This window comes from Medicago truncatula, chromosome 7 (assembly GCF_003473485.1).
Source record: "Medicago truncatula cultivar Jemalong A17 chromosome 7, MtrunA17r5.0-ANR, whole genome shotgun sequence".
Lineage (NCBI taxonomy): Eukaryota > Viridiplantae > Streptophyta > Magnoliopsida > Fabales > Fabaceae > Medicago > Medicago truncatula.
In genome coordinates, this window is record NC_053048.1 from 1,768,003 (window position 1) to 1,788,870 (window position 20,868).

At 32.3% G+C, this 20,868-nt stretch overlaps 3 protein-coding genes across 4 annotated transcripts; 2 read left to right on the forward strand and 1 right to left on the reverse strand.

The window, feature by feature from the left end:
• Window positions 1-754: 754 nt before the first annotated feature.
• LOC25497461 (receptor-like protein 6) lies at window positions 755-3,580 on the forward strand. Its single transcript, XM_024770271.1, has one exon. The coding sequence runs from the start codon at window positions 755-757 to the stop codon at window positions 3,578-3,580; it is 2,826 nt and encodes a 941-aa protein (XP_024626039.1).
• A 457-nt stretch (window positions 3,581-4,037) lies between these two features.
• Window positions 4,038-7,247, reverse strand: LOC120576905 (uncharacterized). The gene is made up of 5 exons (XM_039827555.1): window positions 6,696-7,247; window positions 6,129-6,290; window positions 5,738-5,794; window positions 5,126-5,224; window positions 4,038-4,145 (listed from the first exon to the last, which is right to left on the reverse strand). The coding sequence occupies exons 1-5, from the start codon at window positions 7,245-7,247 to the stop codon at window positions 4,038-4,040; spliced, it is 978 nt and encodes a 325-aa protein (XP_039683489.1).
• Window positions 7,248-15,076: 7,829 nt separating this feature from the next.
• LOC25497464 (cationic amino acid transporter 9, chloroplastic) lies at window positions 15,077-20,541 on the forward strand. 2 transcript variants are annotated; one of them, XM_013592047.3, is made up of 9 exons: window positions 15,077-15,426; window positions 16,632-17,038; window positions 17,141-17,317; window positions 17,673-17,897; window positions 17,984-18,160; window positions 19,028-19,255; window positions 19,718-19,807; window positions 19,946-20,038; window positions 20,136-20,541. In XM_013592047.3, exons 1-9 carry the CDS (start codon window positions 15,174-15,176, stop codon window positions 20,277-20,279), a joined length of 1,794 nt encoding a protein of 597 aa, XP_013447501.1. In that variant the 5' UTR covers window positions 15,077-15,173; the 3' UTR covers window positions 20,280-20,541. The 2 variants fall into 2 exon arrangements, with proteins under 2 accessions (XP_013447501.1, XP_013447502.1); XM_013592048.3 differs by lacking the exon at window positions 19,718-19,807 and having other exon boundaries at window positions 15,079-15,426.
• The last annotated feature ends 327 nt before the right edge of the window (window positions 20,542-20,868 follow it).

Genomic DNA, 20,868 nt, shown 5'->3' on the forward strand with positions numbered 1-20,868 from the left:
AAAAAAAAATAGTGTGAGATTTTTTTTCAAATATACCCTTACGATTAACGTTTTTGAAAATCGGGTGATACTTTTAATGCATTTTTATCATGGAGAATATTAACATGTGTTCTAAAATGACATGTTAAATAGTTTAGTTGAGTGTAGTACTATTATCTTAAAAGCCGTGTACTCGTTGTTTCAAAAGTAAAAATAATGTTCATATTAATGTAAAATTACTTTTGATTCTTCAAAAAAAAAAATTACTTTTTTTTTAATCCTTAACAAGTGTGAAAGAAACAATTAATGCATCTTAAAATATGAGATTTTCTCTTATACAAAAAAAAAAACTTTAATTTTTTTTTTTTATATATATGGGACAGGAGGGAGTACTAATTAAAGAGAAGAATTTTCTTCACCTCTAACATGAATTCGAATGTACACATCCAGAAAAAATAACCATTATTCTCTACCGTCTAAAAGTGCACGTTCGGACAATTTATATCGTTTGAAAATGCGCTTCAGGAAACATAGAGAGTTTTTAGTAGTGATTAAATACCATGGGATTTGTATACCAAAGTGCACACCACCTCATGTCTACACTGTCTTGTATATGATCATGATGTTGACTAGAAAACATTTTCATGTTTCAAATGTCAATGCCGTGTGATTTGGTATGTCTATACATGCAGTCCAATCCTTTAGTATAAAAACCACCTAATGTGTCTAGTATTTTATAACTGAATGTTTCACCTTAAATTATTAACATACAATGATGTCTCTTATGTTATTCTTAAAGTTTCTTTTCCTTTATTCTTTGTTCTTTTCCACATTTACATGTTTTCCTTTAGTTCAGCCAAAGTGTCATCAAGATGAAAGCCATGCCTTGTTACAATTTAAGGAAGGCTTTGTAATTAGAAAGTTTGCTTCTCACAATTCTCTCAGTTATCCTAAAATTTCATCTTGGAATTCAACCATAAACTGTTGTTCATGGGATGGAATTCGATGTGATCAGAACACAAATCATGTCGTTAGCATTGATCTTAGTAGCAGCATGCTCTATGGTAAAATTCATGCTAATAACAGTCTGTTTCGCCTTGTGCACCTTCGAGTTCTTGATCTTGCAGATAATGATTTCAAATACTCTCGAATCCCATCTAGGATAGGCGAGCTTTCGCAGATAAAATATTTAAACCTTTCTCGTACCAAACTTTTCGGAGAAATTCCACCGCAAGTTTCAAAACTATCCAACTTGTTGTCTCTTGATCTAGGCAACAATTTTGCTGAACCGATTTCAGGAGGTGAAACCGGTTTGTTGCAGCTCGAATTGTCTAGTCTCAGAAGCATCATTCAAAACTTGACAAAACTCGAGATACTTTATCTTAGTTATGTGACTATTTCATCAACTTTACCGAACACACTCTCAAATCTAACTTCGTTGAAAGTACTATCTCTTTACAATTGTGAATTGTATGGTGAATTTCCAGTTGGAATTTTTCATCTACCGAAATTGAGATATTTGGATTTGAGAGATAACCAAAATCTCAAAGGTAGGTTGCCCGAGTTTCAGCCTAATGCACTCACCCAAATAGGACTTGATTCAACTAGCTTCTATGGTACAATACCAGCATCCATTGGAAAAGTTGGTTCTTTAAAAGTACTATCAATTTCAAATTGCAATTTTTTCGGTCCTATTCCTTCTTCACTTGGCAACCTAACACAGCTCACATTCATAAAACTCGGATATAACAAATTTAGAGGAGACCCTTCTGCATCCCTAACAAATCTCACCGAACTAAGCTACTTGTGTCTAGGTTTCAATGAATTTACTATGAAGGAAATCTCTTGGATAGGTAAGGTGTCATCGATCACTTACTTAGATCTATCTGAAGTGAATATTGGCAGCGATATACCATTATCTTTTGCAAACCTCATCCACCTACAATATTTACGCGCAGAAAATAGCAATTTAAGGGGTGAAATTCCATCTTGGATAATGAACCTAACCGATTTAGCATACTTGAACCTTGAACATAATAGCCTTCATGGTGAAATCCCCAAGTCTTTCTTTAGACTTGAGAATCTTGAAAGTATTTCCTTAAGCACTAATTTCTTGCATGGAAAGCTAGAGTTTGACATGTTTCTCAAGTTCAAAAAGTTAATTTTTCTAAATTTATCGTTCAACAAATTGTCCTTGCTCGGTGGAAAAAGTTCTTCCAACGTAACTGATTCTCGAATCCATGTTTTACAACTGGCTTCATGCAATTTGGTTGAGATTCCGACATTTATAAGAGATCTTAGTGATTTAGGATGTATTATCCTGTCAAACAACAGTATAACTTCACTACCTAGTTGGTTGTGGAGAAAAACAAGTCTACAAAGCTTAACTGTTTCCCACGGTTCATTGACAGGAGAAATATCCTTGTCCATATGCAATCTCAAATCACTCATGCATCTTGATTTATCGTTCAACAATTTAAGCGGCAATGTTCCTTCATGTCTAGGTAACTTTAGCCACTCTTTAGAAATTTTGATGCTAAAAGGAAACAAATTATCTGGTCTCATTCCTCAAACATATATGACTCAAAATTCCCTTCAGATGATTGACCTCAGCAACAATAATCTGCAGGGTCAGTTGCCAAGAGCATTGGTTAACTGCAGAAGGCTAGAGTTCTTTGATGTTAGCCATAACAATATCAAAGATTTGTTTCCATTCTGGCTGGGAACTATACCTGAGTTGAAGGTATTGGCTTTGCGTGGCAACGAATTTCATGGACCAATAAAGTGCCCTAGGATTGGAAACATGACATGCTCATTTTCCAAACTTCACATCATTGATCTTTCTTTCAATAAATTCTCTGGAAGTTTGCCTTTAGAAATGATTCAGAGCTGGAAATCAATGAAAGCTTCCAACACAAGTCAATTACAGTACGAGCAGTGGAGACTTTTCTTCCGGACCCAGCAGAAAGGACAATCTTGGACAGAAACAAACACTTATTCGTTCACAATGTCAAATAAAGGGTTAGTGATGGTTTATGAGAGGCTTCAAGAGTTTTATAAAATGATAGCCATTGATATTTCAAGCAACCAAATAAGTGGAGAGATACCAAGAGCGATAGGCGAATTGAAGGGCCTTGTTTTGCTCAACTTGTCAAATAACATCCTTACTGGCAACATACCATCTTCCTTAGGGAAGCTTTCAAACCTTGAAGCACTGGATCTTTCTTTCAACAATCTGTCGGGGAAGATTCCTCAACAGTTAACACACCTTACCTTTTTGGAGTTCCTTAATGTGTCCTTCAACAATCTCTCAGGTCCTATACCGCAGAATCAGCAGTTCTCTACATTTCAAGATAATTCATTTGAAGGCAACCAAGGCTTGTGTGGGGATCAACTGTCGAAGAAGTGCATAGATGATCACGCAGGGCTTTCTTTTTCACCACCTTCTGCCTCTGATAGTTACCATGATGACTCAGAATCTTTGTTTGAATTTGACTGGAAAGTAAGTCTGATTGGGTATGTAGGTGGTCTTGTTGCAGGAGTGGCATTGGGAATCACTTTCAGCCCACAAGTACTAGGATGGATTAATAGGATCTTCTGAATTCAAAGCAAAAGTCCTCTCTTTCTTTTGTATTTATGGATCTCATATGTTCTTGTGATTGCATCTAGTAAGAATATGCTTTGTTTGTGTGTATAAAGGTTATTTGAAATGCTTGTAACAAAGGTAATAACTTAGTTGTAATTCATCTAGAGTTAGATACAAACTTGAGTCAGAGTCCTATAAATATGTGACTTGTACAAGTCATTTACCGTCTTTTTCAATTGATATATAATGCTACCTCATGACTCATGAGTATCAATATGGTTTTTATGCAGTTTAAATACAAAACCAGATCAAATTATCTTTCTCAACTGCTACCCTCCCTTAGACTCAACCACCGAAATTCCACTACTTACCGTGCTTCGAGCATCTCCAACAAACAGCAAAAGACATACATAAGCCATATGACTCATGTTCTTAATCACACAAACAACAGTGTTGCGCTGGTTTTAATTAACTAAGCATAACTAACCGCAACGGCGACATACTCAAGAATACTCACAACAGGATCAATATTCTGAACACTATCCAACATTAAACTTGTTATCATCGCCCAAGGATCCAACTGGTATGGACAAAACCATCTATTTATAAGTTATGGGCTGCGACGTGAGCCCGTTTGGCAGTGTTATACAGAAGAAGTTATTAGCGAGGAAAATTTACAGTTTAGATAATCTTTAAACAAATTACACATGTGATAAAAGGCCAAGTTCAGATTCAAACTGTAATATGTTGCATCATAGAATGCTTTAATTATTGGCCTAGGTTGGTATATATAAAACAAAACGACTCTGTCATGATTTCAGTTAGTTTTTGAAAGCACTGTAATGCAATCGTTAGTTAGTTATTTATGCAGTTATGATTTCAGTTTTTAGCCTTGACCCTATAACAAGAACTGAATGTGGCATGGTAACAATTACACCCTTTGGTTCCAGTTTTCTTCTTTTAATCTTCTGGCTACTATTTACTAGTTATAGAATGTCAGAATCTAGTCCTACATAAAATAGCTTCAGATGAAAATCCACACAGTAAATCACAGCATGCTGCATACACTTTAAGTATCTTTATTGTGTTATGATTTGTGATTCCACTTCTTTTCTTAATCCTTCTTAAACGCGTGTGCTCAATGCGTGACAATAGTTAAAGCGTAGCAAAATAAGTTAGGTTCAAAATCTTTGGACTCGTGCAAATGGACAATGCAATTCAGATAAATACAAGTAAATCAAAGGCTTGAGGATAAAACAATGAGAAAAATAAACATGCCACCATTATCATATATGTAGTTTGCATCACCAGTTCACTAAGCCAATGGAAATTCATACTTTCACAAAGAAATGAAGCATACCATTCATTTCCTTGGAGAAATTTATTACAATACAAATGTAAGGGACATACAACTATATATTGATTCTACATATGAAAACAGAAGAAAAATCACCAAACTATAAAAGAATAAAACAAAAGTGATTCCTAAATGAAAAGGAACCAAACATAGTATATCATCTAGACCAACTTGTAATAACAATTGTTGGCTGATATAAGAACCTCATAGCCCTTGCCACATGGACACTTGAAAGTAAGGCTTATGCATTTTTCAGCCCACTCTACACTCACAGCTTCTTCAAAATCTTCACAACATCCATCCTACAAAAAAAAGGAAAATGGTTTCATCATAAAACAACAATTAGTCTAAGAGCAATATCTAGCATTCGTCAAGAACGACATCACAATCACAATTGCAGCTACATTAGTACATAGTAATTCGCACTTGAACAAAACATGACAGCTACGTAGTGAATACTGCAGTTATAACATTGTAGGAACCATTAAAATGAATTGATTCTAAATTTAGCAATCAAGGTTATGTCTATCATTGATTTAGTTCAAAATGCATCATAATTTTATCTCACTTCAAAAGAGCTTTTTTCTATAACATTTATCTTTTAAAATGAGTCAGCAAGCTAGTGGGATAAGAGTCCACAAACGACATTGCAACCGCAACAGCGGCTAAATTTCCCCCCCATTTTACCGCAATATAACAGTTCACACCGTACACGCATCTATGACCCGCAAGCACAATTTAAAACCAATTAAAGGACCAAATACATTGAAGATAACTATAGAAGATTAATCACAGTCCAAAATCAAGACATGTACCTGAGGTAAGTCATTGTACTCTTCAGCAACAGGAGATTGCGGTTTTGTAATTTGTAACTGCAATTACAACTGCATTAGTCACGCACTTATTTGCAATTTTCTATAATCAGAACAGAAATATATTCTGTTTCTAATCCATCAATTGTTTAGAATATATATGTAAATAAGAAAAACCGATTATCACTTTATGAACAAAACTTGTGACGTTCTAAGCTATCAATTGTGACTGCAATACAACGAGTTTAAACATCGCTGCAACCGCATCACAAAAGCCATTGCGGCTGCATTTTAACGCAATATAAAATTTCGCAGCAAAATCACAAGCAGGACCAAAAACATTGAAGATAACAATAGAACATCAATTATCACAATCCAAGATCAAAACATATACCTGAGATAGAACTTTTTCCTCTTCAGAAACAGGAGATTCCTCTTTTTGTTCTAGTTCTTCTACTTCTTCTTGCTGTTCTTCTACTTTTTCCTCCTCTTCATTCATTAGTTCATCCCACCATTGTCGCATTTCTCTCAAACGATCCTTCATCCTTTTTAGCCTCTGCAATCACATAAATAACAGAAAAAATCCATGATTCCAAATCCAAAAAAAGTTCAAATTTTTCTAAGAAACAAAACAAAACAAAGAAAACCCATGATTCTAAGTAAAAAAAGGTCAAATTTTTTCCAATTAAGAAAACAAAAGCCATGATTCCAAAATAAAAAAAAAAGATCAAATTTTTTCCAAGAAACAACAAAAACAAAAAAAAAAACCCCATGATTCAAAATCCAAAAAGATTATATTTTTATGTAAATAAAATAAACAAAACCCATGATTCTAAATCCAAAAAAGCTCAAATTTTTTCCAAGAAAAAAAACAACAAAACACAGAAAACCCATGATTCTAAATCCAAAAAAAGATCAAATTTTTACAAAGAAACAGATCTTCCATAACAATCAAACATACCAATGAATCAACTGTAGTAGTTTCCTCAGTGTTCAAAGCTTGGGAAACATCAGCAGACAAAGATCTCCTTAGATTCGGCGGCAAAGGCGTGTCCAAAGCTTGAGAAACATCAGCAGACAAAGATCTCCTTAGACTCAGAGCCAAAGGCGGCAAACCAGCCTCTTTCACCGCCGGTAAATTGGACTGCTCCGGCGGTGCAGTAGTCTTCTCCGGTGTGGAGACACAGCGACGAAGATCATTACCACAAACACTAAAAGGAAGTGAAATGGCAGAGAAGCCATTGTTGGTGAGATCATCTTGGTCAAAAGAATGCTTCTTGGCACGTCGTTCGGAGGAAGATGACGCCATTGAACGACGTTTGGTGGAGGTTTTGTGACGGTGGCGAGGTGAAGAAGTGCTGTTGAGTTGCAGCATTGAGAAAAAATCGGTTTCTTGTTGGTCAAGAAACGATGGAGATGATGGAATGATAATGGATCTTTGTTGTTTGTTTTTGTGAGAATTTTGTAGCAAAATGGATTGTTGTTGATGATTTTGAATATGAACATCACCCATTTTTTTTTCTGAATTCTGAATGATTTTTCTTTTGCTTGTGTATGAAGTTTTTGGTTTTTCTGTGAGTGTGAGTGTGAGTGATAAAGAGGATTGAAAAAAGTGAGGGAAGGTTTGTTTATATATATATGATTTGTTTAGGTTTTTGTAACGGTTTTTTGGAAGGTTAGTTAGTTGTGAAAAGAGCTATAATTTTGGTTGAGTTTGTTTTTAGGATTTAATTTTCTAGTTATCATATAGTATTATAGAGTTATCATATTAGCTATGTTTCACATGATTTGGAGTAATCTATCAAATTTGATCATGACTTTGTAAGCACTATCAAATATTATTTCATCATGACTTTGTAAGCACTTTGAAAAGGTTGATGTCTTTGTCAAATTTTACTTGTATTAGTTCTTTCGAGGGTATGATGGGGACTAAATTGTTAGTAAGAGGTTAAATATGTTTTTGGTTCCTATAAATATATCAATTTTTCGTTTTAGTCCCTCTAAAATTTTCCTTCAACATTTAGTCCCTAAATTTTTTTTCATCTTCACTTTTGGTCCCTTCTTTAAAGTAAACTCATATGTAGAATTCATACATTTTAGTAAAATTTTGCAGAAAAATTCATAATATTATAAAAATCCCTCCCAAAAAAATTTAGAATTTTTTAACAAAACATGAATTTAATATGATTTTTTTTTACAATATTCACAATATTAAAAAAAATAATAAAATTAACTTAAAAATAGGGACCAAAAGTAGTGATTGAAAATTTTATAGGGACTAAAAGTTGAAGGAAAATTTTAGAGGGACTAAAACGAAAAGTTGGTATATTTATAGGGACCAAAAATATATTTAACCCTAAATAATATGATTAAATTGATAGTAAATTGTTAAAATATAAAACCTAATTTATAATAAGTGGTTGAATATAGGGACTAACTCGACAATTTTATAGCGTTAGGAACCTTTTTGAAATACTTATAATCTCAGAGACAAGTTTCTCAAAGACAAGTTTGATGGTTTACTCGATTTTTATTTGAGAGGTACAACTTGAACGAAAATGGATTTTGGATGGTCATATGAGTTGATGGGAAATCGATTGTCAAGTTTTTTCCATCATATTGAGAGGTAAAACTTGTATTCATAGTTATTTTTTTGAGTGGATTTGTTGAATTTAAAAATGTAGGAGTGTTAAAGAAGTTATGGAAGAGTTTTGCCACTTATTATGTCTTATATGGATTGAATTTATCGTTCATTATGATCTACTTGACTAAAATTTACAGCACTCGCACACACTCTCTACTTAATTGAAAGTATGAAATTAAAAAAGGAAAATGCTAACATGTTAGCGAGAGTTATGACATAGTCGAGATTTATAAAAAAAAATAAAAAATAAAAAAAAATTGAAAGTTATTACAGTCGGTTGAACAATCTAGTGGCCTAATGACTAATTATAAAAATATAATAAAATAATGTATTCTTTCTTATGTTAATACAGGTCAGGTAACCAGTTTGTTAGGCTAAAAAAGTATATGGACTGTGCGAAGATATTTTAAAATTACTCTTTTCAATTTTTAAATTGCTTTTTTTTAACCGTCGCTGGTCCGACAACAATTAACCGTTGTTCAATTTTTTAACGACAGTTAAGTGTCGTTAGACTTTTAAAATCGGTTGAAGCTATTTAAAATGTGATTGAACCGTTCTAAAAAATGTCCAATGGTGAGGGATTCAAGTTTAATTTTTAGGGTCTTGTTAACCAGTGTCTCGGGGGCATTGGTCAAGGAATTCAAAAGTAGAAAAATTGTCTCGGAAATATAAACTGTTACTTTTGACTAACTAATTATTACACAACTTTTTAATAAAATCTTACCTCTTTTAGCTGCCTCGAGAACACCGGTTAACATTCTCCTAATTTTTAAATGAAATAATTATTGATGAGATTTTACTATTTATTTAGGGATGATGAAATTTTTCTTACCTACTAATTTGTTTTAAGGTGGGTGCTTCCCGTAGTTCATCTCACTAGTTTGTTTGTTTTTTGCTTTCTATTTGTTTTGGTTCTCTTTTGCTCTTATGGAAGATTTTGGTTTTGTCCCTCCTCTACTTTGCACTATTTTCTTTCGTTTAATATATGTTTAAGGTACTGCAGCAGGAGACCGCTCTACATCACATCTTTTACAAACTCTAAATTACTTAAGTGATTTCTCATGAAAATTGGATTGTCAACATAAAATAAAATATCCATCCATTGATTCTTAATGTTGCTATTTTCGTGATAGTGATTTCTTTAAAATAAATCACCTTTTTTTATTGGAGAAATAAATTCTTACTTCAATGTTGCTATTTTCGTGTGTCAAGAACAAGAAAGGGAAGGAAATGCTACTATCTCTTTTGTAACTTAAAGAGGAAAACGTGTGGTAATTGATTAGCATTTAATCAGTTTGTCTTGTGGCTAATAAAGGAAAACGTGTGGCCAGTGGCCAATATGAATTGGAGTAGTATTCATGAGTAAGAAACAAAAATAAAAATAAATTCCATTTATATAGACTAAGATTTTTTTTTTTTTTTTTTTGTTGTACATCAGTCCTTGGTAAATCAAAATTTTACTAAAAAAAAGCAAGTAAAATGTAAATCAAACAATTTTTTGAAACGAATCTAGTAAATTAATTAGGTTCTTTCACTCAAACAATTTTTAAGAGACACCTCACTTATTTCCTTTAAAGGTGAATTTCTCTAGCCACCAAGCTAAAAAAAAAAAAAAAAAACTTAAGATAAAAAAAAAAAATTACGAGAAGACTTACCATCTTAAGTTTTTTTTTTTGGAATTTTATCATTTTTTTTTAAGCAAGGGGACAGAGGGATTGCCTGCTACAACACCCAAATCATATATTTAGAAAGGAAAAACAAAAACAAAGAGAGAGGGGTCAAAAGCCAAAACCTTCTGGGAAAACAAACACAAGCAGCGATAAGAACAAAAGAGAATGATCAGCTTACAAGCAAAAAGAACAATATCACACAACGGATTAGCGAGGTGAACGACATACTTTGAATCCTTTGCTAGACTCAACTTGTAGTTGTTTTGGCTGGTTCTTCTTCTTGGAACCACAACCAAAATTTTATCATTAAAAAAGTAATAACAAACGAAGAAAATAAAGAATGCCAAATGACAACATAAGAAATGCAAAACTAAAGACTAGAACCCACAATCGTACAATTTGAACCAAACAACAATACAACCACTTGGATTGTCAATTAATTTCCGTTGACACAATATAATTATTTCCAACTTTTCAAGACAATTTTGAAAATTCCCTCACAAGTGCCTCAATACCAATACATTGTTACAAACTTTTTTCTAACAATTTTATTTGTACGACAACACCTAACCTCTCATTTTTTTAGCCACATTTTTCAATTCACAGATAATTTGAACCTTAGAATTTGCTTAAAATAGTTCCGTGAGTTTAACTCATTTATTAAAAACATTGTATAATATATGTAGAATATGCTAAAAAAAAACCTAGGGCGGTTAAGCGTTCACCATAATTTACAATTTTAAGTTCTCTTCGAAATTCTTTTACGAGATTGGAGAGAAGCTAAATCCTATCAGCAATAGCCTTCAAGGGTGCAAAACACCATTGATAATTTAAAGTGAAAGAAACCAATTGTAGGTCAATTTAAAAAGAAAGTCTTGCTTGAGCACATATCCAACACCTCAATTTTAGGCACATACTCACATAAAACTAACAAAATTAAATAAAAAGTATTTAGTTAAATCAATTGATATATTATAATTTTATTTTCTATTAACTTTTTCTTGCTTTTGTGTGTGTGCCCAAAATTGAAGTGTTAGGTTTGTGCCCAACCAAGACTTTCTCCAATTTAAATGCAATACTGACGTCTCTTTTTCCACGGACTTAAACAAGGTTGGGATAGGTATTTGTATAAGAGATGACACATGTGCTTTTGTTTTAGCTAAAATTGAATGGTTTAGTATGATATGTGAAGTTCATACATGAGAAACTCTTGGTTTATTGTCCGCAGAGAAGGATGTGATAATTTCTTATCCACAAAACATGATGTGATTGAGTTCAAAAATATTATATAAAGTTGTCAATCTCTTTTTAGCAATCATTATGAAAAACTCTAAGTTGAAGTTTGTGCGGAAACAAACAAATGAGGCAACTTATACTTTAACTAAGACAACTACATTATCACTTATACCATCCACAACAGAGCACCTTAAATTGGGTGTTTAAATTAAATTCATATGTCCACATCACTCATTTTACCGTCATACTTAATAAGCATCAATTTTCTCCAATCCAGCACCTTAAAAGAAATTATTAAATAGGTCCCACAAATAATTTTATATCATTACATTTCAACAAAATTTATTTATTTTATTAATATTTATTAAATAGGACCCATGGAAAATGAAGAGAGAGAGGGTGCTTCCATAACCACCATTCTCCGTAGCCACCCATGTATTATACTCCATAATGGGGGTGCCTATTTAATGTGGTGCCGAATAGATGAAGCACCCACCATTGTTAATGGTCTTAATTTTCAGCTATTATATTATATGAAATACCAAATTATATTAAAGACATTTTGATTAATGAAATGCTTTGAGTTTTTCATAAAAAAAAGTTCTAGATGTATTTGAGTCAACTTGTTTTTTGAAGGAATATTTGAGTCAACTTGTTTTTCGTCAATATTATTTTAGTACACCCTCCGGTCACTAATATAAGTAAAAATTTATTTTTTAGATACATTCAATTAATGATGTATGTGACATATAATAAAGACCATATACATCATTAAATGAATGTATCTAAAAAATGAATTTTTGCTTATATTAGTGACTAAATGGTGTATGTGCCAAAATGTATAACAGTCAACTTGGTTGGGTAGATACATACATCTACATTAATTTTTACGGCCTACAATAATTAATTACCATTGATTTTGTTTCTTCTTAAGTACTAGTAGTATAATTTTGAGTCAAAAAAAAAAAAAAAAGTAGTATAATTTTGATTTGATTCCAATTTACGTTACTTCATCCATCAGTATGGTGGCTATATATATCATATAACTGTAACTTCACCTAAACCAAAATCCTAAAGCTTCTTGCATTTTATTTATTTATTTTCATCTTCATTCTATTCAATTTCCTGCAAAAAGAACTATGGCGATGAATATCACTTCTTCTCCTCCATCATCATCTTCATCATCTTGTTGGTCTCATTTCTGGTCATCGGCGCTTCGATCCAAACACGTTGTCACACCAGCGGAGAAGGCAGCTCGTGACAATTCCAAACGTGGTCTAACCCGCCGGCTTGGTCCATTTGACCTTATACTTCTCGGGATCGGTGCTTCCATTGGTGCCGGTATCTTCGTTGTCACCGGCACCGTTGCTCGCACTTCCGGACCTGGTATGTATAGAATTTTAACTTTAACTCAACAGAATTTTTACTCAAGAAAGTTAATTGAGAGAGGGAACATCCATCTTGTATGTCCAATAAAACCTGGGACAATCATACTTCATCATGCTTATAAGTTATATGTTTGTTTTTTTTTTTTTTTTGACAAAATGATTATAACATGGTTATAAAAATAAATTAGTATAATTTTTATGTTAGATTTTTTTTATAAGAATGATATATATGTATCTCAAGATGTACAGCAAGCAACATGTTGGTTAGGTACACTCCTTCAAAAAAAAAAAAAGATGTTGCTTAGGTACATCCACAATATTTCTATAAAAATAATAGTATTACTTTTTTTTAAAAGAAAAAATAATATTAGTTTTGTAAATCGATTTTGTCAATGTAAAGAATAATATACCTTTTAGATATTAAACGCAATCCGATTAAAAAATAGATATTAAAAGCAAAATTTAAAAGATATTAACGGTCAATGTAAATCAATTTGTGTGTGGTTTGTTCACTAGTTTGAGCTTTTTGTTTGTTTTATGATTTGATTTTTAGGTTGTTGTAAGTTGATACTTTAGTCTCATTTCCAAGCACAATTGTGTTGGATATGAGGCATTGACAATTTTATTATATTTCATTTTAGTTTCTTAAAAATAAATTCTAAGCATAATATAATTTACAAGTTTGTCATATACTCTTACTTTTGTAACAATATTTCCAAAATAATAGAATATATAGAAAAGAAATAGTCCTATTAGATATTAGTATAAAGTGTTTTCCAAAATAAATTAGTATTAAATAAAATTTTCAATTCATCTTCTTTAAGAGTCTATTCAATATGTCCATGTAAGTTTAATTTATCTATCAAACTCAAGACGACTCACTTTTTTTTTTTGTTGAATCCCTGTTCCCTTATTCACCTTACATATGTAAATTCTTAGCAACTAGATTATTTGAAGAAAAAAATGTATCCAATATTTTAGTTGAAAGTGATGCGCTCAACGCTAGCTATCACATACTTGACATGACCTATAAAATGCAGGCTCGATACCTCACAAACGGAGATACCAAACACGCAACTAATATCATTTTCAATGACGGTATCTCACACAATATGAAAAGTTTATTTATTATAATGATTTTATTCATATGTAATTTTACATTTTATTAAAGTATAATACTTTAATCTTATAGAAAAGTAAAAGTATCTTATGTTTAATCTTATAAATATTTATGATTTTATAAGAATGATCACAAATATATTTATTTATCTCTTAATTTAAAAACAAAAAAGGTATGATGGGTTTGATAGTGATTGAAGTGTGGGGCGTGCTTGAATCCAATCTCAACCATAATTTGTACCTACATTTTATTACCTCTCTATTTTATTTTTGGTGATATATTTTTTATAACAAAATGCTCAAGTGAACACTTGACCAAAAATAAAAATGCTCAAGTGAATTTGTTCTAGAATCAATTAAGGTTATAAGAGACCTCAAAACTCAATAAACTCTAACCAAGAAAGACATTTACATATCATTGATTAGAGATGTATTCACGTTAGTATTGACATTCAAATAAATGTTTTTGGGGTATTTAGAACAGACTTCTTAATCGCAGAATTGTTGATAAAAATATACTATTTTTTCTCCACCTTAAAAATTAGGTATTGTCTGATGGACACCCCCACACGCTAATTCTACATTTTACTTTAAATTTCCACTATAAAAAATAAAATAAAAATAGAGAAATGATATCTGTACAATCATTTTTGTACAATTTTTGTACAATATTCTCTCTCATACTCACATTATCTTCTTATTCTCTTTTTTCATTTTTCTCTCTCTATTGTTTTTGACCAATAAAAAGAGAACACAACAAGATTGTCCCAAAAATTATACCAAAAGAGTTGTTCAAATATCACTACTCATAAAAAATAAGATAACAGTGTGTTGAAATGTATAGACGTGGGTTCCACTCGATATGTCGAATGAATGGATAGGTGTCTTCAAACATCAGTCCAAAAAATATTGTAAATGTATCTAACCAACATGTTGGTTGTTGTACATCTTGGCATATAGGTAAAACAAAATTTTGCTAAAAAAAGCAAGTAAATAAACCAAATATTTTTTTGAAACAAAACAAGTAAATGAGTTAATTTTTTACTCAAAAAAAGAAGTAAATAAGTCAATTTAATTTTGACAAAAAAAGTAAGTAAATTAATTAAAACCATGTTATTCATCAAAATACAAATAACATTTTGTTCATTATTTTCCTACTTATTAAATCCCTTTTCTCATTCTAAATTATAAACATTTCAACTTTTAAATTCATTAAATAATTAATGTATTTGATCTATATTAGAGATCAAATACATTAATTATTTTATTAATCATGATTTTTTGTTTATAATTGAGATCGAAATAAAAAATATATTCATAGCAATAACTTCACCTGAATCCAAATAAAACTTTCTTCATAATTCAATTTGCTACGAAAAACCATGGGAATTCGTAGCAATTCTCCTTCTTCTTCATTTTCTTCATCATCTTCTACGTGTTGTTCACGTTTCTTGTCATCGGCACTCCGATCCAAACGCGTCATCTCTCCATCAGAGAAGACAGCTCGCGATAATTCCGGACATGGTCTTTCCCGTCGGCTTGGTGTTTTTGACCTTATACTTCTTGGAATCGGAGCTTCCATCGGTGCCGGTATCTTCGTTGTTACCGGCACCGTTGCTCATGACGTTGGACCTGGTATGCTGAGAATTTTCAATTTATTTACTACTACTCCGGTCTTAAAAGTATAAGAAGAAGAAAAGAAAGTCGAACATAATTGATGTATCTGGTTAAAAATTTAAACCAGATACATCTATTTTGTTGGATTTTGAGACCCGAGTAACTCAATTATCAATTAACAAGTGTTTATCATATATAAGTGCTTATGTATAAGCTCTTTTTATATAAGTTATAGCTATTTTGGAGACTTTATGGAAATGAGCTGGAAACAGTTTATATGGATATGTTATAACTTGTTTTCGGTTATTCGGAATAGTATTGTAAGTGTTTATGTAAGTAGATAAGCTCAATTATTAAGGCTCTGCTTGGATAAACAAAATTAATGGCTTATTACATTAGTGCTGATAAATTGCTTATGTCTAAGCTGTTTTTATAACGAAAGATAAAATAAATTATACCGTTTTTATATAAGCTATTCTAGAGAGGTTATGGAAATAAGCTGAAAACAGTTTATGGAGATGTTGTAAGCTGTTTTCTTAAACTTTTCAAACAGTGTCACAAGGGATTATGTTAGTAGATAAGCTCAAATAAGCTAATCTAATTCAAATAAGCCTTAAACAGAGATATTTGTATAAAATGAAGTATCATCTGGTACCAGCTCAAAATGGAGCTTTGTTCTTCAGTAGAAACAGTTAGGATGCTTTCGATTTTTGTGTTTTGCATATGATATTGAATATTTAATTTTCTTCAGTAAGGCTGTTTCCAGTATTTGAGTTGATACCCCATAAATCACATATACGACATGGAAGTGATTAAATGCAAGTTAACTCTACAACATACACATAGATACTCATAACGGTAATAATTTGAGAAAATAGAAGTAATTAAATACACATGTGTGAGTTAAGTATTGTGTCATTGACACTTTTTTGACACCAAACACGCCTTTAGTTAAGTTCGCGTTAGTTATTGCAGACATATAATATTATCATTTGTCTAATTACTATGATATCTTAGTTATATTGGAGGATGTGTAGGCTAAAAGGTTATCTGATGTGTTGTGATAATGAACAATGCTTAATTGTTATCTTGAAAAATCAATCTTAATTATGCATTTATCTATGTCTGTCTGGTTTAAGATAATGATCATGGACATGTGATGGTTATTTTGCTGTTACAGTTCCAAACTTTGTGGCTTATTCTGGTTTCATTCTGTAATGTAGCGGTAACGTTAAGTTTTATATTTGCTGGAGCATCCTGTGTTATAAATGCACTCTGTTACGCTGAGCTAGCTTCTCGATTTCCTGCTGTTGTTGGAGGAGCGTATCTATATACATATACGGCTTTCAATGAACTTACCGCTTTTCTTGTTTTTTCACAATTAATGCTTGACTATCATATTGGGGCAGCTAGCATAGCAAGAAGTTTAGCAAATTATATTGTTACATTTCTAGAGATCTTCCCTGTTTTCAAAGATAACATTCCAAAATGGATTGGACATGGTCTAAACATCGGAAACGTCTTATCCATCAATGCCTTGGCTCCGATTCTACTAATACTTCTCACTTTAATTCTCTGTCTTGGTGTTAGAGAATCATCGGCTGTGAATTCGTTCATGACAGTGACCAAGGTTCCTTTCCATCTTACCTAAAGTATTTAACATTGAGCAGTGTGTTAATGCTGCGGTTTCATGTGAGAAACGAATCACTAGTTATTTTACTGTCTTCTGCAGATAATCATTGTTATTGTTGTCATCTTTGCTGGAGCTTTTGAGGTTGATGTTTCCAACTGGTCTCCGTTTGTTCCAAATGGTATAAGACCCGTCTTTACGGGAGCTACTGTAGTCTTCTTTGCGTACGTTGGATTTGATGCAGTTGCCAATTCTGCTGAAGAATCTAAGAAGCCACAGGTTTATTGTCTTGATATTGCTCCATGGCTTTATGAATTTTCTAAATGTCATGTCTGTTATCTGATGTTTCTGTTGAGAATGATAATGATGTTAGAAGGAAATGTTTATCTGATGTTTCTATTTGAATTTTTGTATCTGCTTCCAGATGCCATAGTCTATTGTTGATACTTTTACATCAATTATATTAGAAGTAAATAGTAGATATTCGGATTTTAAATAGTAGTTATAAATTAACTTTAAGTCCATCTGTGAATCTAATAGTCTAACTGAACAGACGTGTAACAGAAACTATCTTGCAATAATGTATTCGTCTACTAATATTTTCTTTTTATCTTTCTTATTTTTGACATTTCAGAGGGATTTGCCAATAGGCATAATTGGAAGCCTCTTGGTATGTATTGCATTGTACATTGGAGTATGCTTGGTGATTACTGGAATGGTTCCATACAGTCTTCTAGGAGAAGAAGCTCCTTTGGCTGAAGCATTTAAATCTAAGGGACTAAAATTTGTTTCTGTTCTGATTAGCATTGGTGCTATTGCTGGACTTACAACAGCACTCCTCGTTGGTCTCTATGTTCAGGTGAATCACGTTGTAATATTGATTGATGTGCCTGGTGGCATGTGCTAATTTACATACATGACAGGTTTTTTCTTTCTGATGAGCAGTCTCGGCTATATCTTGGACTTGGCAGGGATGGTTTACTACCCGCAATATTTGCTAAAGTTCACCCCAAACGCCACACCCCTCTTCATTCTCAGATTTGGGTTGGCTGTGTTGCCAGTATTATGGCTGGGCTGCTTAACGTGCGCATGCTGTCGCACATTCTTTCTGTTGGTACGCTGGTAAGAATCGATTTCTAAGATCATGGTAGTCAACAAAATGCATATATGTTCTATCTCATCTTGTACTACTAAGTAGTAATTATGAAGTCCAAATACTTCAAAATTGATAAAGTATCCATGTTTATACAAGGTTGTGGGACATTAGTGGAGATGCACATGACCCACTTGACATCATGGTAGATTTATACAAGGTTGTGGGACATTGGTGGCTTAAAATCATGGTAGATTTATAGAATTATCAGAGTTGTCTCTTAATGAACCATACTAAAAAGCTTTACCTTTTTCAATAATGAGCATGTGCGAGATAAAAATTGGCAATTGAATCGAGTCAAAACTTCTTTTAAATAGGTCCAACGTTGCTTTTTGCGACATTCTGACATTGGTAGGGTTAGTCCAGTTAGAAATACTTATATTTTTTGACATGATTATAGGGAAAAAATACTTTGGGCATGGAAAAGTGTAACATATGTGCCTATTAAAAGTGTGCATATGTTTTTTTGTTATGATAAGTGTCTTTTTGTAAATTGTGATCATTTCCTGTTAGTATGGTTATATATCATTGAGAAATTAGAAATGTCAATGTGTTTGGGTGTGTGTATTTGTTTATATTCGGGTATCTAAGTCATATCGTACTTTAAGATTTTAAGAATTTCCTATATCCGTATTGTAGATGGGCTTCATTCCATCTGATGATTTGACTCTACATCAGATGCTCCAATAGAATCTAACCATGTTTAATGCATTCGGATTCCATTTAGCAAATAATACCACATTGCTGTACTTTGACTAAAATATACAGTATAGTTGAATAGTGTTTGTAAATAGTCGTAGATAACGCTCCCCACCTGATATTTTCACTTATTTCAGACCGGCTATTCAGTTGTCTCAGCATGTGTTGTTGTACTTCGCTGGAAGGGTAAGACAAATATCGAAGTGTCTTCAGCTAAGCGGCGGGAAGGTGTAATTTGCCTCATTGCTGTTGCTGTTTCTGGATTTGCTGCGGGACTCTTGTTTCGTTATGAAACTTCAATTATCTTTGTGATTCTGGCTATAATTGTTGCAGTTGGTGCTTCTCTTGCTCTTCATTTCCGCCAGGTCAGTGTTATATATATTTTTTAACTACCTATTGACTGGACTACAAAATTCAAAATGGCGATATTAGAAATCAGTTTAATGTACCAATGACCTGTAATCTGTAAATAATTAATGTCCTATTTTGTTCATTGACAAGGTTTAGAATAACTGTAATTAGTTTGAATTGAATCTTGTCATCAGCAGAGGAGGGAAAATACATTACAATTGTCTCTTGGTTGGTATTTTGTGTATTTCACTGCTATTTTGTGAAATATTAAGAAGTTAAATTAAATGTACTTCACATAATTATTCCAATTGAACAAAAATTACGTTGATTTGCAAATATTCATTTATGTCTATTGTCTAATATATTGATTAACAAAATATTAGTATTTATTTAAAAAATTAAGAAAGCGAATGTCATCTTATTAATAAAAGACGAAGACCCTAAATATTTTGATTTGATTTAATATGGAAGTTCAGAAAACATCTCACAACAGGAAGAAAACAAGTGATCACTTCATGAGCAGGACGGTACGGCATGGCTTCGTGAGAAGAAGATTAAGTACTGAGGTTATCTCAGGACCAGTTCTGACATGCTTATCAGACATAATAACATTAAACTTTTTGTAACTTATACGCGTCTATTTTGATTTTTGATGTTGATTTCTCTCATTAATAACGTTCTGTTTCTATCATTTTGCTATCTAGGTTTATGCAGCGGATTCAGTAGGGTTTTCTTGCCCTGGAGTTCCTATTGTACCAAATGTTTGCATCTTCTTTAACATGTTCTTATTTGGCCAGGTACGTCCACCATCTCTTCGTTTTGAAATTTTAGCCAAAATAATACCATATATTTTACGAGGTTAAAGTTGATTATTTTATGAACTTCTGTTTACAGTTACATCATGAAGCATGGGTGAGATTTGTGATTCTAAGCATTCTTATGGTCGGTGTTTATGCGATATATGGTCAGTATCATGCTGACCCCACTGCAGATGAGAGTATTGTTTATCATGAAGCTCCAGAGGAACCACCTCAATGAGTTATCAATTAAATATTAATGAAATATTGACCAATTTATTCCAAGCACAGGGGGAGAGGAGGGTGTTTCTTAAAATCTATGTAGAAAACAATTAATTGGTTTAGATTGTAATTTGTATATGGCACTATCAGAAAGCATAATCTTTCCCATGAAGAGCTCCTCTTCTCCCCCAACATGTGTATGATACATGATGTATATGTTGTTTACAACTTGATTAAAAGGGGAAATTCATCTTGTGTGAATGTTAAGTCGAATACTTCAATCTTTTTGATGTGTTTAGGTCTATTAAAAAAGAACTGGAGATTAATGAGTTGAAAAGAAATATAGTTATATGATAACACATTGTGGCGTCCTTTGATCCATTTAACCGATTTCACTTACTTAGTGACATTAGACTTGATTTTTGTTGTAGGGTAAGAACTCAGTACACCGTGATTTACAACACTCACACAATCCACGCACCAACCACTTGCGTTAGATCTGGTGATATTCGATAGCATATGTATTTTTTTTATATTAAATTCAGCAGTACCATAAGCTAATTCATGTTTATATTTTTGTTAGTTGTTGAGAAACATGACATCCATGA

What these genes read in the sequence shown, in the direction of transcription:
- LOC25497461 (XM_024770271.1), top strand. Translation starts at nt 755, where the DNA reads ATGTCTCTTATGTTATTCTTAAAGTTTCTTTTCCTTTATTCTTTGTTC.
- LOC120576905 (XM_039827555.1), bottom strand. Translation starts at nt 7,247, where the DNA reads ATGGGTGATGTTCATATTCAAAATCATCAACAACAATCCATTTTGCTA. An exon ending in AGGAAAAAGTTCTATCTCAG is followed by an intron (nt 5,795 to 6,128) that starts GTATATGTTTTG and finishes TTGTAATTGCAG; the next exon opens with TTACAAATTACAAAACCGCA. An exon ending in AGTACAATGACTTACCTCAG is followed by an intron (nt 5,225 to 5,737) that starts GTACATGTCTTG and finishes TTTTTTTTGTAG; the next exon opens with GATGGATGTTGTGAAGATTT.
- LOC25497464 (XM_013592047.3), top strand. Translation starts at nt 15,174, where the DNA reads ATGGGAATTCGTAGCAATTCTCCTTCTTCTTCATTTTCTTCATCATCT. An exon ending in CGTTCATGACAGTGACCAAG is followed by an intron (nt 17,039 to 17,140) that starts GTTCCTTTCCAT and finishes TGTCTTCTGCAG; the next exon opens with ATAATCATTGTTATTGTTGT. An exon ending in ACATGTTCTTATTTGGCCAG is followed by an intron (nt 20,039 to 20,135) that starts GTACGTCCACCA and finishes TTCTGTTTACAG; the next exon opens with TTACATCATGAAGCATGGGT.